We start from the raw sequence: 26,455 nt of genomic DNA on the forward strand, positions 1-26,455 counted from the left end.
TTGTTATTTTATTAGAAGATCACAGCTAACTTTTCTGTTCTAGCAGTGAAGTGTATGCTCTCAACTAATAGATCCAGATGTTTTTCTCTGCTTTGTGCTTTGAAATAAATCTTGGAATAGGGTGGACCTGTTTTATTCTGTAAACCTGTTTTCAGGCAGAGTAATTATTTGATTTTTAATCTGTTGAAATGAATGACAAAAATTGCACTGTGAAGTCAGTTAAGATCTACACACAAATTGTTTTGTCAGCAGGGCAATGTAACAATCCCTTAAGGATTTTTAGGAAATAGCAAGTTCATTTACAAGCAGGAGTGATGCTTCTTATTTAGGAGTTAATGGTAATGAGCGGCTGCTTCCTTTGTCTTTTGTTAATTGAACAGTTACTGGTAAACTATCATAAGAATTAAGACAGCAACAGAAGTACTGTCCTGTTTAATTATTAAACTTCTTAGTGTTGTGGACTTTCACCTAGGTTTTGTATTCAAAATTTAGCTTTAAACTCTGAATGTTCTTATTCAGATAGCTTGGTAGTTGTCCAAAGGACTAAGTGTCCTCATTTGTGCTTTTCTTTTATAAGACATTGTAATAGATGGCCAGGTGGTTAATGATCAACACATTTCTGTGTATTTTGGACCACAGGTATGAAGTGAAGTGTGTTTTGGTTTTGGGTTGGTTTTTTTTTTTTTGGGGGGGGGTGTGTGTTCGTTTTGGGTTTTTTGTTGGTTTTTTTTTTTTTTTTTGCTACAGGATTTTTAAGTCCAGCTGAAGAAAGTATTAGTGCTCCTGGACGACAACTCTTAATCCCTTAATTTTTGGAGGATCTGGTGTCTGTTAGTACACTGGCAATTGCATATTTCAGACACAGTTATTCAGTACCATGCTTGTAATGTGTCCCTGCAGAGACTTTGGGTATGGATCAACAGGATATGCAGTATACCATGTTCTAGGATTGCAGAGAACATGTTTTGAATGGATTACTTTTTTGTTTTCAACGTGTTCTGCTGTTAAGAATGTGTAACTTAAATGTAGTTAAGTAATTTGTTTGTATAATTAACACTTTAAAAAATATTATAATCTTGACTTGCTTGAGTGCTGGCAGCTGTGACTTTTGCTGAAGTTAGTGGGAGCTAAACTTTGCGTTGCAGGATAGCACTATGTACTTCTTCTCACCCAGACCTTAGTCAGATCTCACTTTTGCAGTCATTTCATTGAAGATAAAGCAGGACAAAACAGATAGGAGAGACCTCTTATGAAGCCTGGTAGCTTCAGGAGATGCTGTATCAGGTTATGAATGATGTTAAGCTAAGCTTGTGCAGATCCACATTTTGTGTTTTTTAAAATTGCTACTGCTTAACTGTAACACATTTGTTATGTCCATTTCTGCCACAAATTTCTGCAAATTTCCGCCCCCCACTGTTAATTTCACTGAAGTGTGTATGGATAGTGGTCTTTGCTTTTCAGTAGAAACCATTCCTTCTATAATCAGTTATTACATACAGTTGTAATAATTTAAATTCCTGTCCATCAAAAGGACTTACGAAGTCTGCTTATGTGAATGCGTGTGCCAAAGTCCTTTGCTGAATCGGTTGTTAAGTTATACTGCATATTTATTTTTTTTTTTCTCTAGATAATGTAAGCAGCATAATGATAAAGGTTTAGTGAGTAGGGACTTTCTGCTTACTTGCAAACTTCCTTGTTGGTAACGAGGTTGAACTGCTATAAAAGGTATCTCCCGTCCCCTCCTCCCAGCATGTTACATAGGCATTTAATTTTTTAGAATAAGGAGCAACCTTTCCAATTTGCATTTGCGGTTTACAGCTTTTGAGAAAGACATTTAAAGTGCATTCCAGGTTTTGTGGGCTGATTGACATTCGGTGTGAAGTTGTTCCACTATTAGCAGTATTTTCAGTGAGGCCAGAATTGACTGCTTGGTACATGTGTAAAGGGTGGAATTGCTTACATTTCTGTCCTCTTCTTAGGAACTAATACTCCATCATTAAAATATCTTCATCTGTTTTGTCCATTCTTAATGGTACTCCTATTCACCCTAGTCCTAGAAGCCTATATGTTTGGAGAGTTGGTTTAGTGTACTTCTTTAGTGTACTTCTTACCACTTCTGACAAACTTTCTCTGCCTGTTATTTGAAAAACATGAAGATATGCCATAATCTTGATTCTTCTTCAGGGTACCTGTGTGATTGTATTGTATGTTAAACTGATGGCTGGGAGCTTGGATAAAATTTGAGGATTATGTGTGAATACATTCTTCTGAGTTATCATTCAGCAATGTATTCCAGCATACCTTGGTGATAGCAGTTTTTCTGTTGTGTTGGAAAAAACTCCGCCTTGTTTGGGAAGAATAATTTTGTGATATAAGCTTCTGAACTCAGTTCACTTACAAGAAAGTTTTGCAATAAAGTTTAAAAAGAGTTTTAACTGAACAGTGTAAAAAAAGATGGGGAGAAGAAGTGATGGTTGCGCTCTGGAATATACTGTATATGCATCATAAATTTGTAATAGGATACAATACTTAATATTTTGAGTGTGTGATGTATTGATAATTATCTGAAATGAGAAGGCTAGAAGGAGTTGGGAAATAACAAGGAAAATAATGAATAAAGTCTTATCTGAAGTTAGCAGGCAAAATTATGGCTTAACGAAAAATCCTACCATACATGCAAAAAAAAAAAACCAACAACAAACCAACACCATACATAACAAACAAAAATATTCTGCAAGCAATGATAAAAGTAACCAATTATTTACTGTTTTTGTAATGTTAAAATACTCCACCAAGGTAAGTTGCAGTTAAAAGTAATTTTGAAAATGGAAATACATGAAGATGCATTTACACAAGTGCAAGACTAAATATTTTACATAACTGTATTTCAATGAGAAGGTATACAGTAAGTGCACACTTGGTAACACTAAGCAGGCAAAACTTAACGTTAGTTACATATACTGTTGTATAGTTCATGCATGGATCTCTCCCAAAGTAAAGAGGCTGTTCCAAATAATTCTTGCTGGGATGAAAAACAAGATGGGTTGCTGGTAAGGGTGTCAGCATGGATGGAGGTCAGTTATAGACATTACTTACTGTAATTTGTGATTGCCGTGGGAGAGGAGTGGCTGTTGGTGTGATAGTAATACTGCTGGTGATTTTGTTGGTGGACTTACTGGGTAGGCCATTAACTAGTGCTGGAGTTCTGTTGTCTTGCACTGGATTACAAGAGCTGATAGGCTTGGAATTGGTGAGAGCTTGGACATAAGGACTTCCTAAATGAATGTGGATTTTGTTATCCTCAGTAGTTATTACACTTGATCCTGTACTGTTAGATCTCTGAAACTGCCACGACAACTGCCTGTCTGGGGATACTCTGAAAATGGTGTGCTTGGCTCCCATTTCCAAAGGCTCCGGGGAGAGTATTTGTTCCTGAGAACTTGAACTTGGTAAAGCCAAAGGAGACATTGTTCTTTCAGGAGTTGAAGAACCACATGATTCAGGAGTTTGAGATCTTGCAAAAGTAGCCATAGTAGCAGGAGAAATTACTTGCTCTGGGCTTATATAATCTTCTGCTGCTTTTGATTTTACAGGTGTTAAGGAGGCGTTTTGAATAATGGTTATTCTTTGCTTTGGAGTGCCACAGTTGGGTATAACTGCTGTGCTTGTGTAGGAGTGAGGACTCTCAGTAGTAGGACTAGTTATTTCAAGTGTTGCTGTGTTCTGTCCATGATCTGGAGTTACCTTTATATGAAGAGGTTGGCCTGGTGTATGGCTTAGCACTAGGTCTCCAGACTGTGCACAGTTTCCATTTTGTTTTGTATGTATCTTTCCATTTTGAGGATGACTCTCTTTGGGCTTCATCCAAGGTATCCATAATTTTTTGTTCACGGCATTTGCAATGGATGAGTTGCTTTTGAAAGACACTGTTTGTTCTTCCTCATTGTTGTCTTTATCCTTATTATTGTTGTCTTCTTGCAGCTGCCCGTTTATGACTGTTCTCTCTAAAGGCATGAGGGTTTTGTAATCAGGCGCTTCATCATGTGCTGGATCTGTCTGGACTTCCTTAGAAAAAAGTTGCAAGTCTGAAATTCTCCTTCCATTGAGACCAGGCCTGAAGTTGTTGCTGAAGTGTCTGTACCTCTCCAATTCTTTTGTGAGGCTTTCAATTTCTCTTGCTAACTCCCTGTTCTTGTTTTCTTGCTGGAGGAGTTTCTTCTGTAAGACTGTATGATCACCCCGGAGGTGACAGATTAGGTCTTCTGTTGCCGTATATTCATGAATTTTTTCTTTCAGTGTATCTACTTCTCTGGAAAGATGACTTGATTTAACTTCCTCCTCTTTGAGCTTCTTAAAAAGGTGCTGCTCTTGATTGGACTCTGTCTTTTCTGTTAATTTATATCTAGCCATTTCCATTTTCACAGCCTCCAGCTCTTCTGATAGGAGCTTAGCTCTGTCCCGTTCGTTGACATATCTTCGTTCAAGAGATTCAAATTCATCTTCAGTTTTCATAAGATCATCTTCTATGGCCTTCATTTCTTGCAGCTTCTGCTTAAGCCTCTCAACTTCTTGAGAAAGCTCTTTGATTTTGTTGTTTTCCTGCTGCAAGGAGGTGCTGGATTTGGTACTCTCCTTATATTTATTTTTAAGTTCCTTTTCAACACCTTCCAATGACTGAAGTCTTTTTCTTAGAATACTCACTTTGGAAACAAGATCAATTCCTTTCTCCTCTTCAGCTTTCAGTTTGTTTTTCAGTTCATCTCTTTCTTTTATAACACTGGACACTTTTTCCTCTGCATCAGATTTTGATTTCAGTGCTTTTTTACTTTCCTCAATTAGTTTTTCTGTAACTGAAATCACTTTATTTTGTTCCACCTGAAGCTGAGAAGTTGTGGCTTGCAGCTTTTCTTCTGTTTGCTTTATTTTTTCACCCATAGTTTTTCTTTCATCCACTAGCATCACTGTTAGACTCTTCAGCTTTGTTAAATCTTCTTTAAGTGTAAACTCAGTTTTTTCTAACTTACTTTCAATTGCTTCAAGCTCACCAACTCTAGCTTTTAAGCCATCCAGCTCATGGGACAGCTGCTTTGTTAACATCTTTTCTCTCTCTAGGTTGCATTTCAAGGAGTAACATTCCTGTTTATTCTTGTTGAAAGCATCTTCTAATTTCTCCAGCTCCATAATTCTTTTGTTAAGTTTGTCAACTTCCTCTTTAAGGTTCTTGCTCTGTGATGCTTCTTTTTCTAACTTTATATTAAGTTCTCTGCACTGATCTTCCATTTTTATGAGCTCTTCATCTTTTCCTTCCATCTCCAGCAGTCGTTTCCGTAGTTCTTCTATTTCAGTCATAAGCATGGAGTTTCCATACTCCCCCTTATTTATCTTATCCCTTAGGTCTTGCAGTTCTTCTTCTGCTTTTCGTAGAGATTTATTGGTCTCTTCCAGGTCATCAATTTGTCGGCTGAGAGCAGTTAGTTTTAACTGCAGCTGACGATTTTGACCTTCTTCATTGGTTAGTTTGGCCATCATTGCTTCTTGGTCTTGGGAAATCTTACTGCTTTGGGCTTGAAGTTCACCCTTCAGCCTAGTGGCTCTTTGTTCTTCTTGAATTTTTGCTTCAGCAAATGACAGCTTCTCATGTGCTTCTTCTGCAGAAGTGGTTAATTCTTGAATTTTTTTACTTTGTTGATTCAACTGCTCAGTGAGTCTTTGCTGTTCATCCACCACCATTAAAGTAAAGGATTTCAGTTTAGTCAGTTCTTCTTTCAGTTTAGCTATTTTCTTGTTGTCTTCCTTCTCTCTTTTTGCCTGATATGCTGTTTCTTGTTCAAGAAGCTTTTTCAATCTGTGGGAGGAAATAATATTATATTTTGTAGCCATTTTAATGGACATTTAAAAACACACTTGAAATATTATGACATCTCTTCCAGATGTGCATGAACATCCACTTGAACTTGTAACTACAAGCAGACCTCTCGTAGCATCATGAGAAAGTGCTCGCAGGCCTTACTTTCTATTCAGAAGTTATGTTGTAATGGACACTTCAATATGATCACTTAGACTTAACGACTTCAATAATTATGCATCTTTGTTTACATTTTAAGCTTTTGACTGGTATCAGTGGAACGAAATTGATTGGTATTCTGCACTGGAACAATACGGATCTTGGCTGTTGGCTGAGGCTAGGTATGTGCATGCAGGTGTTTATTTAAGAAACGTGATTATCATAGTGGTTGAGAAATTAAATCAGTACATCCCTCAAGGGCAGGTATAATTTACAGCACCATAAACCTCCTAATAACTTCGAGTTGCTTATAAACCATCCTGATGTTTTATGATTAAACATCATAGATGTTAAAGTACGTGAAGGAAATGTAGCCACATCAGGCAGTTAGTCAGGCTGCCTGGTATCAATTTCTAAGCAGTACATCAGAGCAAAACTGCAGGTAAGTCAGTTCTCAGTAGAAATGCAGGCCTTGTGGCCTTGTATCACACACACACACAAAGGCACTCAGCAAATAAACAGGTATTCAGGTTGTGCCTTTTGAACTTGAGAAAGCCCAAATGTCTTGCTGTCTGTTAACTTGCAGATGCACCTGGGTGCAGCCCTGCTTGTACATGATGCTTGAAGGTTTTCGTAGTTATACAAGTTTATATTAGTACTCAGTCTTACCCAAGATGCAACATACTTAATTTGTTAATACCTCAAATTATTAGGTTCTTTTATAGCGGTTTCTTTCTCAGGGAGATGCTTGTGGAGTTGGTCTGAGGTATGATTGGGTTTGGCAAGTACGTTTGCCTCCTTTCAATTAGATTATGCCCACCTAAATGTATATTCTGGTATTAAAGACACATCTGAAAAGCCTAGATTGAAGTAATGAAGTATTAGAATTTTTACGTTTCACTGTTGTACATACGTATTCAGTTGTATGTAGATCGTGAGGGAACTCTTGCATCTCAGTGCTGTATTTGCACAAAATTACTGCTTCGGTGCTCATTAGCTGAGGACCCCTTGCCTTTTTTTTTTTTCCTAAAGTTTTTTTTTCCTCCTGAAATACGATGACTCTCTATAAGCTGCTGTTTGAACATAGGATTCCTGTTCCACATTTGTCTCTGGTCACTGTTGTGATGCCCTTGTCCAAGTGGTGCATCTTTGCGGCTTCCCACTGACAAGTTCCTCTTACAGCCATCCTTTCAGCTGAGGAAGAGCTTAGATAGAGGCCTCCTTTGCACAGCTCTTCATTAGTTGTTGACTGACTGGAGGCGTATATTTCTGGGCATTTAAGAGGCTGCCTCAGCAGCATACCCGTTGGCAGCATTGTACTTTTCCTGCACGGAGAGAGGAAGTCCCTGCCATTATACATTATACAACTGCCCATCAGACTTGCGTGTTTTAATGATGGTGTTGTCTAGAAGTCTACGACTACAGAATTTCTTGCATCATCTTTACCTTTCCCACTGTTTTTATTTTAGTGCTTAAGTTGCACTATATTGAAAGTAATAAAATGCTTTATATGAAAAATTGACAGAATGGGAAGTAGCAGTAAACAGTTGATATCAAAGACTTAAAGCAGCCCCACATTCTTTGCGACAGTCAATTAACATAATGGGGAAAACAGATGTGAAATAATAGAAGCGGAGAAGGAGAAGTTTGCGAAATGATCTTGAAGGAATGCTGCTGGTTGACAGAACAATAATTGGGGAGAAGACTGCATTGTCTTCAAAGGCTGCTTTTTACTGTGTTTTTGGCACATAAATTTTTGTCTGCTTTTCATGGGTACTTTCAGTTTGAGTTCTTTTTGTGTAAAAATCTCTCTTCCCTCCCCACCCTTGTCTCTAAATGCTTGAGTAGTGAAGTTCAGTTGATGATTTATTGTTGCCATGGATATAAAACCATAACAGAAACATAACGAACAATTTCATTTGGAATGAACTCAGTTTTTTTGTGTGCATGAAGCTAAGACATATTAATACTGTTAACATGGACTTACTAGCATTTGATTTGTTTTAGCTTGCTTCGCTATAATTTAATTTTGTAACACAAACTTAACTGAGTATTTTAATACCTAAATTAATCAGTATTTTACCTAACACTTCCGTGTTAATTAGATGATGTCTCTCTGGCCAAATGAAACTGTAATGCTCCAGTGACTGGTGTCCCTTAAATTGCTTTACAAAGAAAACTCTTAGACCAGATAGTAAATGACAATTGTAAACTTCGTCATCAGGTTGCTGTATATTTTTTTTTATGATGCAAATAAGATAATTGTGCATAAATAATAAAGTTGACAAATGTTTGAGTGAATAATCCTAACAGGCCTTCCAGTGAGCATCAGTGTATGTACAATATTTTTTCCTGTCTTCTCTTCTATAATTTCATTTCTCAAGCTATCTCTAATGCTTAAGACTTGTTTCAGCAAAGCACATGAGATTCCAGCCCAACCTGTGTGCTTGACTGAGGTAGTTTAACCCAATTTCTGATCAAGTCTGTGTTGTAAGGGTTATTTAAATTCAAGTGCCTGAGCTACTGATATCTGACCTGTTTCATTGTATAAACTGAGAAGGATTTTCAAGAGATTCTGTTTGTTTGGTCATGCGAAAAGACTTTAGGGTGTTTGAAAATGTTTCCTTCAATCAAAAGAAAAAATACAGTTTTAGGACTAAAACAGAAGTGCAAGCACATATTTCTAGAGATCTGTTTCTTTAAAAACAACTTATATATAATATCACTCCAGTGAAGTCAAGTTATGGAGCATAGTGCAGAAGCTGTGAGTTAAAGGATTTTAATGTGCTTCTAAAATGAAAAAAGTGATGTATTAAGGATTTTTTTACCTTTCTTTTTTCTTTTAGTATATTGTGTAGTGAAATTTTTGCACTTGTTTTGATTAACTGTATGCTTATTCATGTATTCCTATACAGAAAATGCCCTCAAGAGTGCTGAATAGATAATGATTTCTTGGACAGAGTTGAGACCGATATTGTAAGGAGTCAACTGGAGTCCATTAATATTTGCAGAAGAATTTTTCTTTGGCTGTTGAATTTCTGTTTCATGGTTCAGTAGGTCATGCAAGTGTGTCTGTATGCATGCACTTAGGAATGGAAAAAGACACTAAAATTTTTGGGGGTTTTGGTGGTGTGGGTCTTTGGTCTTTTTTAATTAATCTCCTGGTTTTGGTCAGCTATTTTAGGGGAACCTGAGTTGCACAGGTCAGGGCTTGATTACATATATAATTTGAATTAAGGCAAATCACTTGTTTAATTGAAAAAGTGCTGTAACTGTAGCATTTTGTGACATTTTAGATACTTCTGTGACAGATAAAAATATTTTTTGTTAACTTCATCCAAAATGCTGTCTTTCTGAAGAAGAATATCCAGAGTATTTGAGAGACCAATTTTGCCAAAAATATGCAAAGGTCAAAAACAGTTGGCTAAAAAAAAAAAAAAAGGAACAGGCAAACAGGCACTCCCGTATCTAATAAAATATTTTTATTGGTTTTGTTTTCAGTTGAATTTCATGATCATGTAATTTCATGTTAGGCAAAGATAGGTATATCATTTAGTCAATGCTTTCACAGGTAATTCCAAGCAGTTGACTTCATAGGACTACAAGAACTCTTTCTGAATCCAGGCCAGCAAAACCAGGCATTGGGAATTGTTTTCATAGAATCACAGAATAGTTAGGGTTGGAAAGGACCTCAAGATCATCATGTTCCAACCCCCCTGCCATGGGCAGGGACGCCTCACAGTAAACCATCCCACACAAGGCTTCATCCAACCCGGCCTTGAGCACTGCCAGGGATGGAGCATTCACAGCTTCCCTGGGCAATCCATTCCAGGGCCTCACCACCCTCACAGTAAAGAACTTCCTCCTTATATCCAATCTAAACTTCCCTGTTTTAAGTTTTAACCCGTTACCCCTTGTCCTGTCACTACAGTCCCTAATGAAGACTCCCTCTCCAGCATCCTTATAGGCCCCCTTCAGATACTGGAAGGCTGCTATGAGGTCTCCATGCAGCCTTCTCCAGGCTGAACAGCCCCAACTTTCTCAGCCTATCTTCATACGGGAGGTGCTCCAGTCCCCTGATCATCCTCGTGGCCCTCCTCTGGACTTGTTCCAACAGTTCCATGTCCTTTTTATGTTGAGGACACCAGAACTGTACACAATACTCCAGGTGAGTTTTCAAACCTAACATTCATGTTTTTATGAATATAAACGTTAGGTAGTTAATGCAGAGTGAGGGTAGTATCTTACTACTTTTTCTTCAGAACTTCTGTTATAAATTACTGTTTTTTTAGTGGCTTACTGCCATGATGGTTTACAATACCAGCTGCCTGCCTTTTTATTTCTGTAACAACACTGTATTGGTCAGCTCTCCTCTGTTAATCGTAATCACTTTCCTTAGTATGGGTACGATAGCTTCTTGATGTTAATCCCATGCATCCAACTGTACTTTCTTGCTTTACAGTATTTTGTTTTTTTGCTTTTGGCTTGGTTTTTTGTTTTTGTCTCTTGGTTTCTGTTTTGTTTTTTGTTTTTTTTCCCCCCAAGTATATATAGCTTTGGCTACACTGCATTATATTTAGCAACATAATGACAATGTGTTCTCTACAAGATATGGGGACTCCGAAAACAGTTCGTCTTGGTGTCATTGATATCATTTTGTCTTTAACTGGGGTTTTCTGTTGTTATGGGGGGACCTGTATTACATCAATGCTGTTTTATGTTCTTAGAGCAATCTAAGGGGATGACTTTTCCCTCTGAGTATCAGGGAAACCCAAGAAAGCATGAGACCCTTATTTTATAATGCTTTGAGTTTGTTCTAGAATGAATCCTTAATCTTAGAATAATAAGGATAAAACCAATACTTTACAAGATTGCTTAAAGAAAAAAAAAATGATGGCTTTAGAAAAGGCTGTTGATGCAAGTGAAATAGGTGTTGGTTTGTTAAGCTGTACTTCAAACATTCCTTTCACTGAATTATTGAGGAGATTTTAATATGTACCTTATCAATATCTTTATTTTTATCAGGTTATTCTGCAGAAATGATGGTGATTATGAATGTGTTGTTGGTTTGTTTGTTGGTTATTTCTTTTTTTAAATCGTAAAGATACATATTTCTATCTAACTTGTGCTCTTCATCCTTTTCCAGGTTAAAGATCTAGCTGACTAGAGGGTTCTACAGGTTGTAACATGAGGGAGACTTGCTTCTAAAAGTTTTGAACATGTACTTGAATTTCCCCCTGTGTGATGCAAATAAAAACACTTAACCTGAAAGCTTTTAAATGTAGATGAAGTCATGCCTTTTCCTCTGAGGCATTCTTCCCAGTTAGCAATAAGCCATGGCCTGGCCTTTAGTGAGAGAAGAAACCTGCTTCATCATTTCTGGTGAATCTTGCAAACAGTTGTAATTTTTGACAGCAATGCAGTTAAATATTTGGTTTTGGAAGACAGCCAGTCTGTCTGTGCCTTCCACAGTTTATTGCAACAAAATTTGGGTTTCTTAAAACGGGTTTCTTGGGGTGGCTGTGCATTTTATTATTTTTCATTTTTCCTTTGCCTACAATTCTACTTATAGATGTGTAGTTTTTATGAAGACATATATTATAGCTACTTTTATGGGTCTCTCTTATCTTTATTAATGCTTCTTTTTTCTCGCTGTCACAAAGAAAGTCAAAAGCCTTTGAAATTACTGCAGCAACAGCATACCATAGCTGTTGTGTAATCTGTTGCCTTTATCTTAATCAGTCAGCACTTCCCGACAGAATGCAAACACTTACTTTAAAATGCATTTTCCAGTGTATTTTTGCATATGTACATTTTAATTCATTAGTTTATACTAGGATGTGGACCTCCACAAAGGGTGTCTCAACTGCAAGAGACTGCGTGTAAGGCAATTTCTTGATAAGGAAATTTGTTTTATAAAATGAGAATTTACATGGAGGGGGATGTGAGTTCTGCTTATTACTCCACAGGCTACCAAAGAATAATTATTGTTTTATCTGATGCTTAAAATGCTGAGTTGCTTTACAAGTCTTAATAGAAGTCATAGATGATGAATGGTGTTGCCAGTTCTGGGTTAACAGGCAAAATTTCAAATGGATAACCAGATGTATTTAGCTGTGATGCTGAGTAAACATATGCAGATGATACAGTCTTTTAAAAATTAATTAATCTGGAGCAGTAATGTTGTTTGTGACCATGATTTCACAACTACTAAACTGCTTAAAATTATTCCTGGCAATATAGGGATGGATATTGGCAGTCATAAATGTTTTAAAATCCTGTGTACATTTGGTGACAGTAAATGGCATGAGAAATTTTTAACAAATTTATGTTGGTTGATATAATATTCAAGACTGGATTATCATTCACCTAGAGTTGCTCTAATTCTAGTTCAGTACTAGAATTCAGTATTATTTTGCCATGAAACCTCAGTTTAAGAATATAAAATTCAGACTTGAATTATATAGGTCAGGTTGGACAAGGCCTGGGCTGACATGGTCTAGTGTGAGGCCCTGCCCATGTGAGGGGGTTGGAACTAGATGATTTTAAGGTCCTTTCCAACCCCAACCTTTCTATGATTCTATATTTTTTCCGTATGCAGATGTTCTTGGAAATTACATATCAGTCTTGTGTAAAAAAAATATGAGTGCTTTCTGTGGCAGTAACTGTTTGAATGTGCAAGGTGATAGTTATTAATTCTGTCCTTTCAATTTTAATCTTGTAATGGTAGCCATCCTCAGTGTCTGAGATTATAATAGGAAAGTGCAGGTTTTTTAGGGGAGGATGAAGAAATTGCTATCCTATTAAATTGTTGGCAGGTTTTTACTTTGTTTTAGTTTTTTTTCTTGACTGTGTATCCTGAAAAACAATTGTAAATGAATGCTGACCTGAGAAGACTGCAATTATTAATGAGCTTTACTTGAAATTAGCCTTAAAAACTCTGGGTCCCAGAGTCCAGCTGCTAGAAACATGACACAATAAACTGTGAGCTGGACTCCAATGTGTCGCTGGTTTTGAGATGTACTCTTCTTTCTTCTTCCCTCTTCCTAGATGTAACAGCTATTTCAGGTATTCTTTGAAGTTAGTATCTATTACTGTTGGCATTTCAGTGGAGTAAAATTGTACATGTAGCATGACTGTTGATCTTCTGTTTGAATCTGAACTCATTGATAATTTAACTGGCCCATGGAATACGACTTGGGTTTTATTAGTAGTTTGGGTTTTTTTCATATTACCATAATTTGTATTCATCCCCCGTTTCCTATCTCTCTCTCACCCTCTCTCCACATTGCCTGTAAAGTTGGAGATAAAGCAAGTAATTTCAGATGCAACACCAGAATTTGGAACTCTTCAAATTTACATCAGCCAGGAAATTATAGTTCAGCAGATGGAAAGCTTTCAGAAGGAAATGGAAAGATGAACCACAAGAGATGTGGTATAGGGGTCAAAGCAACAAGAGCGAGGCAGAACTTCACAGCTACAAATCCAGCTCCCACTTTTGTCTTTTCTTCATCTTTAGCAAGTAGAATTTTGTGCCCGAACTTCAGATTTATTAAAATGGAAAAGCAGCGTTGACTTAGTGTAACGGATTCTTTTTAGAATGAGTATTAAGCTAAAGAGGATTTAGTACAGTAACTACACACAATAACTGCTTTTTATAATTTATTTTTAAATGATAGTGTCATTGAAGTGATTGCATTTGATAGGTTGATACTTGACGCTGCATGATAACAAGTTAAATTGATGGGAGAGATCCTGTGTCTTTATGAACCTGAGTTTTGTTTTAAATGTATAGTTCAAGCATTCGTGCTAGAGCATTATTGCTTGACCAGTTACTGAGATGTTTTAAAAATCACCAGTGTTATAAAACAGTCAGTACTACGGAGATAAACAGGACAGTGATTTTCCACTAATCCCCTCCCCCACACAGTGGGCAGGTGATGTGTTTGTATTGTCTGTTTGGAGTGTCAGTGTCAGTAATCGCTACCATTGTAGTCTGTTGCTAGGTTGTAGCAACTGAAGAATTGTAGTAGGACTTAATTGAGCTCTTGAAAACTATCTTTTAGATGGTTTCTTCTCCATTCCCCATGGGAAGATTAGGCACAAACAAGGGAGTGCAGCTTGCCCAAGTTCTGGAAAATTCTGGTCAGGCTGCCAGTAGCAGTGAGTACCCCAGTCGTGTGTGTGTAGTTTGTGCGAGGCAAATACTACTTAGTTATACTACCATGCTGTTTACTGTTGGTGGAAGTGTAATACTTGGAGAGCTGAGTTTTTGTCTTAGCTATTTAATCTGCATCCTTCAAGTGAGTGAGGAGTTTGCAGAAGTTCTGATTCCCTGAATGAGTTAGTTGCTTCAGCTCATGTATGTTTGTAACCCACAAGTCATTTTTTACACTTTTCAGTTTAAAGATACTTGCTTCAGATTAAGCAAACAATCTAAGTTTTCTGTGAGCAATTTCAATAAATAGATAAATACTGTCTCTATTTTGTGGGTTTTTTTATATATTTTTGTTCTGTATATAACATCATAGTGTGTAGGTTCAAGGTGGACCTCTTTTATGGATACTTATTTTAGGGGTCATTTGGGAAAATAGGTGCTTTTCTGGTGTCTGATTCACCTGGGGCAGTGCTAGTGCTGCTGTCTTGACCAGAGCTGGCATAATTGTGCAAGGATCCCATTTGTACAACCTTTTTTAAACTTCAGTTAGTTAATACTTTTAGTGTGACAGAAAATGCACTAAGCCAACAATAACACCTCATGTTACTCAGAGGAGACTGGTTAGTCGTAAATGTCATTTTCCCATAACATTTACAGGAACTGTATGTTCTCTAAAACGATCTTAACACACATTTTATATACAAATAAATGTCTGCAGCCACATTTTTATCCATGGGCAGAATAGGCACTGTGCCTATCTCTTACACTAACTATGGCCTTATTTGTATATTATTAGTCATCAGCAGTGGTAGAATTTAGAACTTTCCATGCTGCCATACATACTTCCTCTGTTGAACTGAAGGCATCCTTATTGCTGCCACTCCTGGATAAGCTGCTCACTTGTACAGTGGCCACTTGTTTTTTAGACAGGTGGAGGCTGGCTGCAGACTTAATGTTTTTAATACTCTCAATGCATGTGACAAGAATCTATGTGTGGAAATTGTGATTAGAACCACATAGATTAAACACTGAAAGTTGAATAAAAGTATTTTAGTACTGAACAGGACTGTCTGGGAAGGCTGTGAGTTTGCTGTCATTTGGAGGAATGGGGCTAGTTAAAAACAATTAGACAAACATTCCTCAGGAATGATGTAGGTGGTGTCACTCCTGTGCAGGAGGATAAATTCCATGACTTCTTGAGGGTCCTGTTCATACCCATAAAATCTTCAGTATATACGTAGATCTTCAGGCAAAAGTGAGCTTGTTTTCTGGTGTTCTTAGTTCCTGAAGTAGCTTTGTGCATAATAAACTCTGAGTGTTTGAAGACTGGGCCTAGGTGGCACCCCGTTCCTTTTTTGGGGCAGAAAACATGAACCTTAATTGTTACTGCAAATTTAGCTAAAAATACTTAATTTTTCCTTGATGCAGGGTTTCTTGAAGTAATGTAGTTAAGGATTTCCAAATAGGCAAAAGACTTCAATCAGGTTTGCCTTTACTAGTTACTTTACAACTTTTTCTAGTAGCCAAGACTGGGAGCGTAAGAGCAGTAATAACACATACGTCAGAGATTTTGCTTTGAAGCTAAATATGCATCTTTTTCCTGGAGATCTGATAATGTGAGGGTGTCCATTTTCTCTAAGGTGGAGTTGTCCTGTACTTCATCTTGGAGGACACAGGTGAAAAAAGTTGTAGTAATGAATTGCAGCATGGTTAACTAGGTAAAGATGGCTTTGAAGCTACAAGTGGTGCAGAATGCTGCTAGCTTCCTGTTTTGCAGTATGTGACCTTCAGAAATTGTATAAAACCTATTTCTGATAGATTACAAATTGCTTCTGGGTACACTTCTAGGTACTGAAGCTTTGTAGTTCCAAGGACTTTGCTAGTGGAGAGATAATTCACTTTCTTGTTATAAGTCCTAATAAAATCCTTTTAAATGTCCTTCTTGTATGTCTCCTATATCTGAATGTGTTGGGATTTGAGTTTTGGGATGTTTGGAAATTATATTTTCTCTTGTCTTGGTAGGACCTCAGGCCACACTGACCTGGGAGTTCTTGGTGAGTCTCATAAAGGTGCAAAGTCAATGCACGTTTTTTTTAAAGCATATTAATCCTTAGCATCAGCATTCTTCCTTGGGATTTAAGTTTACGTGGTCAACATGAGTTCTACAAACTGATCTTCAGAGAGGACCAACACATTGTTTTAGACTACAGGATAGGAAGATCCAGTGGAGAGCTAAGGATGATAATCTGAGAAATTTTGTAATGGGTAAGTGTGCATGCCTTTGGAGCAGCAATCCCCATGTGCCTCAGTGCTGAATAAAAGCATACCTACTTCACAACTCTAACGAGTTGTGGAGTCTATCTGTGTATCAATTATAGTTCTAACCAATGTCTACTTCATAATTTAATTTATATATTTAGATAGCATTTTAAGTACCCACTTCACTTGTGATGAATTATTTAACTAAAGAGCATCTTTTACTCAGATTTGTCAATTATGATCTGTTAAAGTAAGATTTTTCTGTTCTTCTGCAGCCTTGGTAGTTCACTGTGTTAAAGATCAAATGCCCTGCTTAAGCGTAAGTGGGTCCTTTAGTCGTATGTCCACCCAATGTGCCAGTAAGAGTTTGTTTCTAGAATGAGGTACTTGCATGTGAGTTCAGCAGCTGTTGCTTGGTTTGGAAAATAAATGTCTCTGGAAAAAAACCTGAATTGTTACCATTAAAAAAAAAAATGGATTTAACTAGTTCTAGCTATTCTGTGACCAATGGTTTCTTAAAAGCTTTTTAAAATTGGTCTGAACAATCTTCCTAAAGCCAAGAGGGGTACTTATTTTTCCATCTTTAGTTGTTTTCCAGTTTACTTGCTCTGCCTTTCAAAAACTGTCAGAGAGAAAAAGGTTTTTTTAGGAAAGAGGAGCATCATATTTGTGTATGCTTCCCTTGCCCCTTCATATGAAGACTTTTAGACTCTAAGTGTTCCCTGTTCTTCAAACAACTGTTAATTCAGTCAAAAGTTTTCTGCCTTGTTACAGTACCCCAAATTGATTTATAAGTCAGTACTGTTATGTGACTGAAGGACATTTGACTACATGCCCTATTTGACCTCTTTTCTTGCCTCTTGGCTGATGGTCTGTGATGTTTAGGTTATATTTTTCTATTTTCAGATGTCACTGAAAATGAAGGAGCTGTAGCATGCCCTCTTGTACAGTATATTTCTGATGTAATACATTTTAGCTTTTATCATTAATTTATAATGTGATTTGAAATGCTGAAAATAAAAAGACACAATTATCTCTAGACAGAGCTTGCTAGTTTCTTTGGTTAACTGCATTAGCCCAGATATATGAGAAGGTAATTTGCAGGTTATAAAATGTTACCTTGTCAAATTCTGATTCCCCCCACCCAGTTAATCCTGATCGAAGTAGGAATATTTTCCTACGCTCAAAGATGACATCTAGAGCTTTAAGCAGAGGACAGGAACAAAGCAAGGGCAAACAGACACTTTCCAAAGCGGCTGCTTCTTCATATACCATTGTTACTTTTTCTTCCCTCCTCCTTTATAGAGTGTTAGCAAAATATGTAAGTTTAAAGATTCTTGTCAGCTGTTGTCTGCTGCTTTCCCCAGAAGGGAATCAATGTATGCACCTCGGAGCACAAGCCGCCAGGGGCTGGTGTCATCCCTGCTTTCCTCTTATAGGTAGTCCTTATCTAGCTTGAATTGACTTATATTGAAGCTGTGCTTGCTGACTTCGCTTCAGAGGCTTTTTATCTCCCTGCTCTGCTTAGACGTGTGCAAGCAAATGCATATACCCATATATGTATATTAGATGTGTTTTTAGAAACAAGTGTTTTAGGAGAAGTCTTAAGCCTGCCAAGGTTCATGGTGGCCTTTTCGTTGAAGCCAATTCAGTATTTAATTTAGGAATGACATGATCTGCTAGTGAAAAGACTTTTCTCTTTACATGAAAGAGTATATGGTACTATTTTGCAAGTGAAGAGAATGTTTCAGCTTTGAACATTAACGGATGTAATTTTTTTCCCCCACCTACCTGCATCCAGCTTACTATGTTCAGCACTGGATTTCAGATGTTTTGGTCATGTGTTGGCTGCCCCAAAGGTGGAGGAGTTACAGCCTGAGGTTCAATTTAAAAAAGCAATTAGACTCATATAATTAATTCACTTGCCTTTTTTCTATGTAGGGATCTGAAACAGAAGGGATCTGCTGAGGCTGAGAATGTGCTTGGCTAGTGGGAATGTTTTGAAGTTGAAAACAAAACCAACTGTGGCATTTATTAGGTGGCTTCTGAAACATCTCTGTAGCCAAGCAGAATACAGTCCTGCTTGGGGTAAGCCAAGTAATGGTGGTAAATTTTCCTAATTTTCGTAATTTGACTTAGTGACTGAAAGTCATGCACATTTTACCAGAATATTGATTAAGTCCATAAAAAATTGATGGAATTCAGTGAGCTTATACTTTCTCTAATATGGTTTTGTCCATGTGCTAAAATCCAATATGTAATTAAAATGTGAGTTTTATTTTCCATTTTTAAACAGCCAACCTTGTGTGTATTTTTCATGGTAGTTGCAATGTGCTGCTTCATTTCAGTTTTAAACACCTTTTCTCTTACACTCTTATTGCAGTAGTTGCAATGCAAACACTAGGTAAGCTTTGTGTCTCCAATAAAAAAAGTGAAGTTTTAAATCCACTCTCTGTAATGAATTTGAAAGAAATCGCTTTGAATATTAGATTTAAGGCATGTCTTTTGAGAACTTTAACCCATCATTTCTTTAAAGTGTGATTGCCATATTCCTTCCCAACCTTTTGGAAACCTATATAGGGCAATGAAATCTGGTTGATGAGTTGTTTTATTTACCTGAAATGTATGCAAGATGAATGTTTTTTTTTGTCAGAAGTTTTTTGTTTTTTCTATCCACATTTTCAGTTATGTTCACTGGAGCTTTGTGGACCCTATCTGTACAACTGTGAAGGTTTGTTTGAAGCCTGAGCATGAGCAGTTAGGTGGTTTTGGGCTGTGGTTGCTCAGCTTCTATGAGCATGCAGTGTGAAGCGAAATGGCTCAAGTTCTGCTTATTTACCTCAGTAGCCACTCTCTGGTGGTTGTCCGTAGGTCCCCTGCCCAGCTTGAAGCTGAAGTCAAGCAGTTAGGTTACGTCATCATGATATGCATGATGAGCTGTAGCAGAAAGGGTGACTTCTACATCAGGCAGAAAGTACGTGCATTTATCAACTTGAATGACCAAGGTTATAGGACTTTTGAGTTTGTGTTGAAATGTTGTCTAGCAAGGTTGGCTTGAACTTTCACCCCCAAGCTTTCAATTTTATTATTAAAGGAGGGTTATACAATGATGTTGCTGGGTGTTTGCTCAGCTAGCATTCATTTACTGCATGAACATCCACTTCTTTACTGTCACCTCAGTTCTGTTGTTCTGGTGTGGAGGCAGTACATTGGGAGGGTCTGGTTTAGTGCTGTTTTTTAACTGCAAGCTACAGACTGCCACAGAAAACCTTCAAATATATTTTCCCTGAATTTGTGAACACTGGAGGAAAGTGAGCTGTGAATGCCTGAGTGTGCTCCATTGGTGCATCAGCCTGAGTGCTGTTACTGACCTTCCAGAAACAACACATGGACATGCAATCAAAGTGATTTCTCTCTCACTGATAGAAAACACAGGAAACCTCAAAATCAGCGTAACATACTGAGAGGTGTTAAGAGTTAACATTCATTACTTCACTTAAATCAAAAGACTGGGCACTATATTTAGAAGTTTTCAGCAATGCCTCTTACGTCTTGGAGCTGAGTAACAGAGTTTAGTGAATGGGGGAACTAACCAAGCTTTCACCCACTTCAAAAAAGCTCAACATGAACCTCAAGGATGCCATGGCAGAACCATTCAATATAAGAAACGCAAACCTAGGCAATTGAAAATTATTTATTTCTATTGCTAAGGCATAGTTTCTAAGTTCAAATCAACTTGATGGCAGACTAAAGTATTAAGGGGAACTATTAATGAATCAAAACTAAAATTTATAGGATGCTTTTTAAAGATAGGTCTTCCTACACTGTAAACTCCTTAGGATTCTCTGACTTAGATATTTTAATTGCTTCTTTAATGAACTGTATTAAGGTAATACTACACCCAGGATTTGTGAGAAGCTGTTTGCAGGAGAGGTCTAGAGGAGCAATGGCTGCTCGCTTGCCCGTGCCAAACTATGCCTGGTAAAGAATTTTTCCTGAGGAAATGTACCAGCCTTTTAAGAACTGGCACAGAGGGAAAACTGGGATTTAAAACAGGCTGATTTTTTTATCCTATGACAATGGCAAGCATGGTAATTCATCACTGTATTAGGTAAATAATACTTGATTTTACTAGTACTGACAGGGAAGATAAGTGTGTGTTATATCCCTTGTTCTTCTGGATCAAATCTCTAAAAATTCTGCTGTCAGCAGTACATGATGTTTGTCAGTAGAGGGAAGGGAAATGGCGGGGAAGGAACAAAGATAGGAAGTTGACTTTCATTTCTGGCGGATATACTTGCTCTTAAAAATGCTTTCTCTTTACATTGGATATTGTTAAAAGTTACTAAAAAAATATAAGTTGAGAAATACAGTTGTTGAAGACTGAATTATGTGATAATTCTTTTCCTTTGCTGCCTCCTTTTACTGTTAGGTGATTCAAGGTAATGTTTTAATTGCTTGAAATTAGATACTCTCAATACGTATTAAGAAATCTGATAAAAGAGTGTGTAATACTGGGGTTGGGGTGAGGTGATGGTATACAGCAATATTGATATACAGCAATACAGCAATAGTGATACATTATAATTCAGTTTAATTATTGTGGACTTCTTTTACCAGTTAGTATAAATGAGAGCAAAATTGGTTCTGTAGGTATTAAGTGATAAATATTTTCCCTTTTGATCTAGGAAGGATGGACTGTGGCAAATAGAGTTCTTATGGCTTTTGCTAGATGTTATGTTTCATATTAGGCTAGTGGCATTCACAGCACAGATAGTACTGTGGAAACTGCTAAAGCAGTAGTTAATGATGAATGTTCCCCTCCTCCTCTGTTGGATTTAGAGGAGCTGAAATAGTTTCTTACCTATGTGTAGGTTTCTAGTTACTGCCTTTATCAAGTGTTGATGTTTATTGCATGTGTTGCATTTGTATGATTTTTTTTTTTATCATATTGTAGTCCTTTGACTTCAGCTAATCCTTTCTACTCAGACACATTCTTTAAAGTATGTTACTTAACTTTAGTTCATAACCTATGTTTTCATAATGTAGCTAACATACACTTTATAACTTTACTATTTATTAAACATTAAATCCACTGGATATAGGATACGTAGAAACCAAAGTAATCATTTATCAGTGAAGAGATCTAAGTATGTTAGCACATAGACTGCAAGTCTACAGATATGACAGAAGAGTGAGCAAGACATAGTAAGGGACTTAGGATACTGATCTGAGGTTTTGGTTTTCTACGGTAAACTTAAATTTGTTCTGGTTGCTAGGAATCTTTTCATTCTCTATATAATATTCTGTGCCCTTTTCCCTGATTTTGTAGCTAGGCAGACTCAAGGCATCAACAGGGGTGTAACCTTTGCTTGCAACAGTAGTGATTATCTTGGAAACATGGATGTGACCTTTACCTAAATGCCAAGGTTAATATAGAAATACGTGAATTATGTTTGAAATTAAATGTGTCTCTATATAGTTACATTTTTAGAAGTATGTGGAAAATAACTACTTAATATTTTCTTGTTTTTTTTTTTTTTAAGTAATGAAAATGTTCACACATGGTATTTTGACTGAGTCTCTAAATCCATATATGCTTGCTAGTACAGCAAATGCATGTGATTGTATCAGCTTTGATTTTTCCTAAATATATACCTGAACAAGGATTTTGCGGGATTTAAAACATCAAATGAAGGAAAACAAAATAAAACCTCTTTCTGGTGTCATAACATTTAATGCTGATTTAATTTTGCATTAAGGAAAATGAAAACCTATGACAAAACCATGGTTTACTTTTAAGAAGAATTTGAGTTTAAAGGTCTTAAGGAGTCTCTCTTTTCTAACATTTTCAGTTGCATGTAAGACTGGAGAGGAGGGCTTAGTAATTTGAATTTGTAAGTAGGACAGTACAATTGACTTAATTGAAGTTGTTCCTATAAAATAAGTGGGGATTTGACTGGGTTTGGTCCTTAATCAGCAGAGAGGACAGTATAATTTTGTGTACTACACACATGTGAATTATAAGCACACTAAGGTCTAATCTTTCAAGTTGCTTAGCGCCTTGTCAAAACTGTTTTCTCTTACCTGTATTGCAGTAACTGCAATACTGTTCAGCACCCTGTGGAATAAGCCTCAAGGAGACCAGTGGGTTTTCTGATTTTGAAAGCCTCATCGTTTGTTTGATGACAAGGATTTAAACTTTTTTTTTTCCTCAAAATCTGACAGTTCTGTCCTCTTGTGATTTGGCACTTGCACACAAGACACAGAAGAGGGAAGCAGTGTGTAGGAGATGAAGTTGTTAGTAATCAAACTAGTTAAGATTGTTTCTGTCAGACATAGCATAATCTTATTTCAGAGTAATGTTTGTGCAATTTATACATCCCTCTGTAGTCAAAGTTGTTCAAAAGTATAGTAAATGCTTAGAGACATCTGTGCGTACGTCTGCTAATATATATCATATGCATATAAATGCAGCATAAAAAGAGGCAGTAGCTCTACCTAATATATTACAATACTGTTGGACTCTTTCCACAGCTTTAAATGCAGTTGTGATTTTATCCAGCCATTTGGAAAGTGTGTGTAATTCTAAGTACGTCCTCCTTTAACATTAATTCCTCATCCTTTGGCTCAGTAGGAATCGTTTAAAATACAGCTTTACCGATTGAAATAGTCATCCTACTTCCGAGTAACCAGATACCTTCTAGATCTCCTGGTGCTGTTTTGGGGGTATTTCATTCTTTCTCAGTCCTCACCCCTTTTTTCAGAAGTGACTTTTTAAAAGAAGTATCTCAATAGGAAAATGCAAGAAGCGTCAGTGCTTGCCAGAAGAAGTTTGCTTCCCACCCTCTCCCTTACCTTGTGCTCCTGGACTATAGAAATCCTGGGTCAGCTATTGCTCCATGGTGCGAGCGAGGCGTTGAGCTGTACCGTCAGAGCTGTGAGCATTCCAGCAGTCCCACTAAACAATGAGAGATAGGCTCTTTGCATGCCCCAACCCTATGGAGCATTACGTCATTGCCTAGCCATATAAGGCGCTCCGTGTTGTGCAGACTCGTCGGGTCTGAGTGGTGTACTTTAGTGATAGCCAGAACTTAAAAAGCTCATTAATGTGTTCTGGCTCTAGCTGATGCTCAGGGCTGTGTGAAGTACTTGATTTGTCTACTAGTTCATGGCCAAGAAGAATGTGCGGAAGGTTTGGGTTAGGGCGTTTCCTTTCTGTTATTGATAATAAAGTTGTTAGAAGTTAGCTGATTAGTTATCATGTTTTCCACTTAGTCTCACAGCCTAGAATTTGAGAAGGGAAAAATTAAATTCCTGGTCATCTCCTGTAATTAGCTGTTTTAAGGGAGCTTTTTTCTGACTTTTTTTATTTTATATGACAAAAGCTGTGAATTTAGCTGTGCTCCTCTGAGGGTGATATGAACTTTGAGCCTTCTTTTTTCTTTTTTTTTCTTTCTGTAAAGAGTTAGGGTCCTCAGAGGGTAGTATTTTATTTCCTGATGATGTAACTACAAAACAATTCTCTTAAGTGGTGATGGGAAGGCCAGATGAAATCTGATTATTTTTTTTTCTCTTCAATGTTTTTCCAACAAAACCCTTTCCTTTTCGTATGTTTGTGCTTCAGCTAACACAATTAAGCAGTCCCACCACCTATTTTTAGTAAGAAGGTCTCAAAAAAAATGAGTCTTTTGTTTTAATATTTAGGAAAGAGGCAGGAAGCCAAAATAGGATTTAGATTGAAGAGCTGAAAATGTATCTCTTGTATTCCCTGTCCTTCAGTGTACACCCTTAATAAACATTGAGAACACAGAGAAGAAATACTTGAAATAGGCAGAGAACATGTGTTGAAATCCCACTAACGGTTAAATTAATGAGACAATTGAAAGGCATTCTACACTATTTTGGGCAGCTCTGTTAAAGTAAATGCATCCACATTTCATTTATTTGCAGCATTTGAATTTTAGTCTTCAGGTAAACTTTGGTATGGCTTAAGCTGTCCTATTGCCTCCTTTTTGTGTGTTTTAGTATGCTTGAATATAATTCTAACATAGGCCAGTTTATTTGGGAATGTTGTCTGTAGATATGAAGATAAATGATGATTAAAATGTTTGCTTTTCATCAAAAAGACAGACAGCTTGCTTGCACATATTTACCTTGAATGGACCCTGAAAAAAATACTTATTTTTTAGTTGGAAAATTTCAGCCAGCCCTTTGCACTGTGGCTGGGTAAAGACTTACTCACAAGTGTGCTACTTGTGTGTACACATGATCCCACTTGTAAGTTTCTGAGGAAGTTCAGATTTGGATGCTTGATTACAAAACTTCCAGATCTCTTTCATAGTGCAGTACCTGTATCCTGACACTTCCAACATGGTTTCAGAAAAAATTATATGAATATACCGATGGATAGACCAGGGTAATATTTTATTTCCTATGTTTTGGGGAACCAACATTTTGTATAGTTTTTCTCAAAAGCATTATGCAAGTGTAGATTATTTGAATTACATAAAAGCTCATCTGGGTGATCTTGGTAAAGGCAACATTAAGTTGACTTCATCTTCAGCTACAAACTCACCCTTTATGCTAGGACTGTTTTAGAAGAAAGGACAACTAGAGGTGCAAAGATACTGTCTTAGATTAGGCTGTGGAGGATGCTGTATCCAGTTAAGATTTGAAGGTGGGGGGAGTCAGGTAAGTAGATCTGTGAAAAGTATCTGGGAATTAAATGTGCATGCATTTCTTTTTACGTGTGTGTACAAGCATACAAATGCTTACAGTGAAAACTACTGTTTCTGTGTTTTAGTTGGTTCCCTTTGCAATTGTGGGGTATTTTATTGCCTCTTCCCCTTCACCTGCGCAGAACCTATCTCTGTAGTCCGTCTTGATACGAAAATCTTTCACCCACATGAAACAGTTGTTGTAGACCATAAACAGCTTTGAAGAGGAGGACTTCTCAAGAGCTGGTAATCAAAAATCCATCCTTACAGCCCAGTTCTGCTCAGAAATGCAGCTGAGATAGTGCTAGCAATAAGTTTATTGGCAGTCTGGGGGCAGGCTAGAGCTGGGAATAGGGAATGCAAATCCTCCAGTTTATAAGTCTATGTTTATATCTGGGGATGGCCAAAGCATAAACTTCTAGTTTCTTAATTAATTCTCCTCTACGATACAAAAGCACACATATGTGACCTTCTGCAAAACAGCTTTATCAAAGAACATCAGATAAATGTGTAATGGCCTGACTTCCTTCTCTTGTATTATCACAGCTTAATAAAGGACATTACAGTACTATTCCAAGCTCTGTTAAAGAGCTATATAATTGAAATTCCAAGTTTTGGATTACTATAGCATGAAAAGCATATTTATATGTGAGGCAACACATAGTGTTGCTGAGAAGCCTTCTTTTACTGCTTTCTTAGAGTGCCTCCCAGTATCTGTAGGTGGAATCCTGGCACTGGTAACCTGCAGTAAATAAAAAAAAAAAACCTTTGGGCAAGAACATATGCCTGTCTTACTCTCCATTGCTCCCTAAAATCAGCTCAGTTTCCCTAGTTACTAGACATAGTTGTTCAGCATCGGTGTATTTGCAAGTATTGTGACAGCTGAAGAAACTTTGGATCATTTGGTGCATCCCTGGCAATGCAGGGTTGCTTCCTGCAGCCTCCTTGTGGTGGCTTTCATCTAGTCTCTGCTTATCATTACATATTGTTATTTGTGCCCACATTCTCTCAGGATTTTACTTTGAAAAAACCGGAAGCTAGAAAGATGGAAGATTGTAGCAGGCAGGGAAAAGAAAGGACAAATAAGCTAAAAGACTTTGAGGCTGTTGTTTTTAGACTTTATCTTAAACTATCTGAATTCCTCCCTTTACTTCCATTGTTAAAATACTTTTTTTTTCCCATGGCAATTCATAGCAGCAAGTATCCTTAAACCCATAACCTATCTATTGCAGCATTTGACCCCTTCCTGTAGCCATTTTGTATCTAATATAAATAAAGGAAATTAGAACTTGGGCCTCAGTTCAACAAAGCACT

At 37.2% G+C, this 26,455-nt stretch overlaps 2 protein-coding genes across 13 annotated transcripts in view; one reads left to right on the plus strand and one right to left on the minus strand.

Annotated features, from left to right (window-relative positions):
- Positions 1 to 26,455, plus strand: part of CMSS1 (cms1 ribosomal small subunit homolog) — a 258,974-nt gene that overhangs the window by 18,090 nt on the left and 214,429 nt on the right. The window lies entirely within an intron of this gene.
- FILIP1L (filamin A interacting protein 1 like) lies at positions 2,745 to 23,376 on the minus strand. Its single transcript, XM_065676568.1, has 2 exons — positions 23,280 to 23,376; positions 2,745 to 5,845 (listed from the first exon to the last, which is right to left on the minus strand). The coding sequence occupies exon 2, from the start codon at positions 5,728 to 5,730 to the stop codon at positions 3,076 to 3,078; it is 2,655 nt and encodes an 884-aa protein (XP_065532640.1). The 5' UTR covers positions 5,731 to 5,845; positions 23,280 to 23,376; the 3' UTR covers positions 2,745 to 3,075.

Source organism: Lathamus discolor, chromosome 4, assembly GCF_037157495.1.
Source record: "Lathamus discolor isolate bLatDis1 chromosome 4, bLatDis1.hap1, whole genome shotgun sequence".
Lineage (NCBI taxonomy): Eukaryota > Metazoa > Chordata > Aves > Psittaciformes > Psittacidae > Lathamus > Lathamus discolor.